The sequence below is a fragment of the Bufo gargarizans genome, chromosome 10 (assembly GCF_014858855.1).
Source record: "Bufo gargarizans isolate SCDJY-AF-19 chromosome 10, ASM1485885v1, whole genome shotgun sequence".
Classification (NCBI taxonomy): domain Eukaryota; kingdom Metazoa; phylum Chordata; class Amphibia; order Anura; family Bufonidae; genus Bufo; species Bufo gargarizans.
In genome coordinates this window covers 10167961-10172634 of record NC_058089.1, presented here as the reverse complement: position 1 = coordinate 10172634, position 4674 = coordinate 10167961, and the positions used below count along the sequence as shown (strand labels likewise).

Here is a 4674-nt window from a genome sequence, read left to right as displayed (position 1 = left end):
GGGTGAGCGGCTTCGTGCCAACCAGCTTGCCCTGCCCGAGTCCAGAAGACTGCCCGGATATGCAGGTCCGCCGGCTCCGTTTGTCATCGTGGCGGATGAAGGGTTTGCATTGACTCCACATGTTATGCGGCCCTTCCCAAAGCGTGGTTTGGATGTCAGGAGGCGTATCTTCAACTACCGGTTGACTCGTGCCCGTCGGTATGTGGAGTGCGCTTTCGGGATACTCTCTAGCAAGTGGAGGGTGTTTCTGTCATCCATACAGATGGATCCGGAGAATGCTACCCTGGTGATTCAAGCTTGTGTTGTTCTACACAACTTCACCAGGATTCACGAGGCTTCCTCTTCTCTTGACATGGAAGATCTTCCTACGTCATCAGATTTGGGTTTGGAAAGGACCCTGCATAGACGACCTGGGACTGCAGGCATTGCAGTTCGGGAACTCTTTGCAGACTACTTTATCAGCCCAGAGGGGTCTTTGCCATGGCAGAGGGACGCTATTCGTGGCAGTTTTTGAAATCTTCTGGGCTCTTTAGTTTTTTTTTTTTTTCTAGCTAAATTACTAAAAATGATTGTGTTAGTTGAGTGTAGGGACTCGCAAGATAATGAGGACCCTTGACGTGGGCTTGCGGGCTGAGATTTTTTGGACATCACATATTTCAAAACAAAATATTAATGATGTTTCTGTCTAAATGGAATTTTTCAGAAACATCTTGATATTTTGCTCTTATGGTCCAAAAAGTTTTCTAATACCTCATCTGCACAGGAACCCTAAATAAAGATCTTTATCGTCCAAATAAAGTGTGGCTTTCTGAGATACAGTGTGTGTAGCTTTTGTTTTAGAATGCATTTTAAAATGTACATGTTGTGTGTAGTGTGCAAATAAAACAATAGTCAAATTTTTTGGGACCCAAACCAAACTTTAGTCAAAATAAGGGGTCACCCAAAACACTGGCAATGAAAAAAATCTTACAACACACAAATAACATAAAAATAAAGTGCTTAATATAAAACAACCCTCCCAAATTACAAATCTAGAAGGTCCCGCGTGAATGAGCCCGGTGCAAATGTGGACCGTGGCCTAACCTGGGCCTGTGTTGGGGCACCAGTTGGTAATTGGGGCTGGTAAAGGGGCTGGCCCCCAGGATGAATAGGCCCCTGAGGTGGAAGGTACTGGGGAAGGGGGGGGGGGGCATAAGAAGGGCCTTGGGTGGGTTGGGGTGGGAATGAATATGGGGCAGGATTTGGCTGCTGGCCTGCATTTTCAACCTGGAGTTTCAATGCATGCAATGGCCCAATGAGGTCTCCATGGTTGGGGCAAGTAAACATTTTTATGACCATATTTAAGCAAGCCATGCAGTCTGGCTGCTCATTCGCAGGGACCTGCTGCAGTAGCGGCCCCAGTCCCCTCAACAGTTTCTCCTCCTTGCCATCACTCCTCCTCTGGGCCAGAAAATCGATGACTCGGGCATCAATTACTTCCCGACTCTCTGGCACAGAGGAAGAGGGAGGGACACGGCGGTGATGTCTGGGCTGGGGTTGAACTATCCGCGGTGGACTGGATAGTGGTTGGGGGCCTTGGCTCTGGGTGGAGTCCTCGGGGTCCTCAGCCGGCGTGGGAGCAGGACTTGTGGCGGGGGAGAAAACCGCAGGGGTCTCACTCCCAGACGTCTCGGAATCAGCCGAGGGATCCAGACTGTCCACAGTTCTGAAATGGAATTTCAAAAAAAAGTACATTACATTTTGGCCTGGATTACATTTATAAATACACAGACTATATATTAGTTAGAATCTGGCGTGTGTCTCCAAATTAGATACAGAGTGGTAGCATAGATCAGACATTTGATTTTAATTACTCACTACTAGCTTAGAGGTGAACAGTGCAAAATCGAGAAAAATAGTCATTTGACATGTAACGCCAGCAGAAGTCTTGGAAAGGCATAATGTTACTGAAAATGGCAAACATTGTTTGCCGTTTGGAGCTGTCCAACAACTGAAGAGGATTCAACATTCAAGGGCCGAAACCAGTGCCAACGGCATCTCGTCAGGATGTGACCCGCTACCACCATCCAAAGTATCAAGCGGAAAATAGATTTGAGTATACGATCATTTACTAAGAATGTACATGTACCAGCCCTCTATTGACCATGGTGAGAGTATTACTTTTAATCCTGCTGGTCAACCGTAGTTGGAACATCATTATAATCCTTTTTCTATGGATCCGGTTTTTTGACATTTTCATAGTTTTCAGAAAGGAATCAATGTTGGCTTTGGTTCAGTACCATTTAAGCAATATAAATGACAATACCAATACCTAAGGAGTTCCATTTTCAAATACATACCAAAGTAAGGGAATCGGTCTATATTAAACCAAAGTGGCATTGTCCCAAAACTAAAATATGAAATACATATTCGGCCCTCCTATTCGGCCCTTCCAATTCTTGCGGGCAAACTAGATGATCTACTGTATGAGGAAATAAAGCGTGCAGTGTGCACGTGTCATCTGCCTTCTCCTATTTCTTGTTCATATTGCAAACATCTTAGTCCCTAGACGGACAATAAATGTATTGTACACCAAAAAAACAGAGAGGGGAGGCGCAATCTGCACACTACACGTGTCGTTTCAGCAAACAGATCATAAGCGGTGGGCCCCGGATTAACCACACCCCAAAAATAATGTAGACTAACAACACCAGGCATGTACAAACTGTTGCCCACCAGCTGATGCACAACTACAACTCCCAACCGGACAGGTAAGTTTACAGCTAGTCAGCTATGCTGCGAGTTTGCGTTGTTATACAGCTGGATGGAGTCAGTTATGACATGGCTGCACTAGAGAAAGTATAGATCAACAATACAAGAACACAACTGGATCCTTTAAATTCTGGTTCTGTTTTACCCGTCTACATACTACCGAAAGTGTGCCCTTTCAATACATTCATAGTAAAAACAGAAAACTACTTACGGCCTCAAATCCATTACTGGCCTTAAGAACTGCAGCTGGGCAGTGTATATGTAGGCCCGTTTTTTTGAGGTTCCTTCCCCACTCCGGCCTTTGTTGCTAACCTCTCGCCGGAATTGGTCGCGGCAACTCGCCCATCTTGTTTTGGTTTGCTTGACTGTTTAAAAATGAAATGAAAGACAATTGTGAGATCTACTTTTTTTTGGAAAAACTACATTTTTTCAAAATAAACAAAATAAAAAGGGGAAAAGGAAAATGCGCAAAATAAGCAATAATGGAAAAAGCACATGATACAGTCCAGCAGGTGTGTGGATGCAAGCCATTAGGACTAATAAACGTTACAATATGTGAAGGTGACAACTGTAAGATGCTCAATTTCAAGGTAAAAAGTAGCCAGACGTTATTATACATGAGTACTGAATGCTGTCGCAAAGGGCAGGACAGCCATTTAAATATGGAAATGGAATTTAATACACGTCTCTATAATAAGCCAGGTACAGGGCTTTCGGATAAATGAGGCGGTACAACAAAGAAAACACTATGGTGCCCTCTGGAAATTACAAACTACATATTTGGCCCACACAGAGGAAAATGACAGCACATCTACATTGCTATCACTTACCTAATTCAGCACGACCTCGGCTATCCGCTTTGGCCCATTCATGCTTGCGTAGGCTCCGGGCCACTTGTTCCCATGAGGCCTCCTTTTTAACCCGGTCGCAATACGAGTTGGCCCGGATGTCCCAAAGTTCGGGCCTCTCCTGGACCAGGGTTATCAACTTTTCTACATTAAACCTTGACATGGTGGCTGCTGAAAACTTGAAAAATGGCTGCCTCACCACACACCAGCTTGTCTGCACAGGAGGCTCGAAATTACCATATCCTGTGACCATATACTTCCTGTATCTATTTTTTTAAGAATTTATTGGCACAAGTTTTGGCAGACAATTTGACCATGTCAGAAGTATGAAATAAAACGGGCGCGGACACGGGCGCGGCCACGGATGACAAACGGGTGTGCAAACGCGTTTTTCACGGCCCCATTGACTTGAATGGGGCCGTGAACCGTTGGCCGTGAAAAAAATAGGACAGGTTATATTTTTTTCACGGCCTCGAAACACGGGTCACGGGCGCGGTGTAAAAACGGTGCACAAGCCGAGTTTTCAACGGCCCCATTGAAAGTCAATGGAGCCGCAGAAAAAAACGTCTAACGGCACAACGGCCACGGATGCACACAACGGTCGTGTGCATGAGGCCTTATACTGAGGAGCTTTACTACTTTCACATACGTATGTTGATCATGGAATGGTCTGCTGTGTGAAAGGAAGATACATTTTCTTTGCTAGTCGGAAATGTCCATATGGTTCATATATTGGTTTTATCTTTCCCCTTGTCTGACTGCTCTGATGTCTCCTTATCACTTTTGTTAACTGCAGCACCAAATCGGGGGATTTAAGCCTTAGGCCTCTTTCACACGGCGAGTTTTCCCGCACGGGTGCAATGCGTGAGGTGAACGCATTGCACCCGCACTGAATCAGCACCCATTCACTTTAATGGGGCTGTTCACATGAGCGGTGATTTTCACGCATCACTTGTGCGTTGCGTGAAAATCGCAGCATGCTCTATATTCTGCATTTTTCACGCAACGCAGGCCCCATATAAATGAATGGGTCAAGCATCCGCAAGCAAGTGCGGTACGATTTTCACGCATGGTT

The 4674-nt window shown here is 45.3% G+C and overlaps 1 protein-coding gene across 1 annotated transcript; it reads right to left on the bottom strand.

Moving 5' to 3' along the window:
* Positions 1–1023: 1023 nt before the first annotated feature.
* Positions 1024–4048, bottom strand: LOC122920744. The gene is made up of 3 exons (XM_044270458.1): positions 3582–4048; positions 2963–3116; positions 1024–1705 (listed from the first exon to the last, which is right to left on the bottom strand). The coding sequence occupies exons 1-3, from the start codon at positions 3850–3852 to the stop codon at positions 1024–1026; spliced, it is 1107 nt and encodes a 368-aa protein (XP_044126393.1). The 5' UTR covers positions 3853–4048.
* Positions 4049–4674: the final 626 nt, after the last annotated feature.

Bases quoted from the DNA above. Each gene is read 5' to 3' on its own strand.
- LOC122920744 (XM_044270458.1), bottom strand. From the start codon at position 3,852: ATGGTCACAGGATATGGTAATTTCGAGCCTCCTGTGCAGACAAGCTGG. The intron at 3,117-3,581 runs GTAAGTGATAGC...ATTTTTAAACAG, and splicing joins CCGAGGTCGTGCTGAATTAG to TCAAGCAAACCAAAACAAGA. The intron at 1,706-2,962 runs GTAAGTAGTTTT...ATTCCATTTCAG, and splicing joins CCAGTAATGGATTTGAGGCC to AACTGTGGACAGTCTGGATC.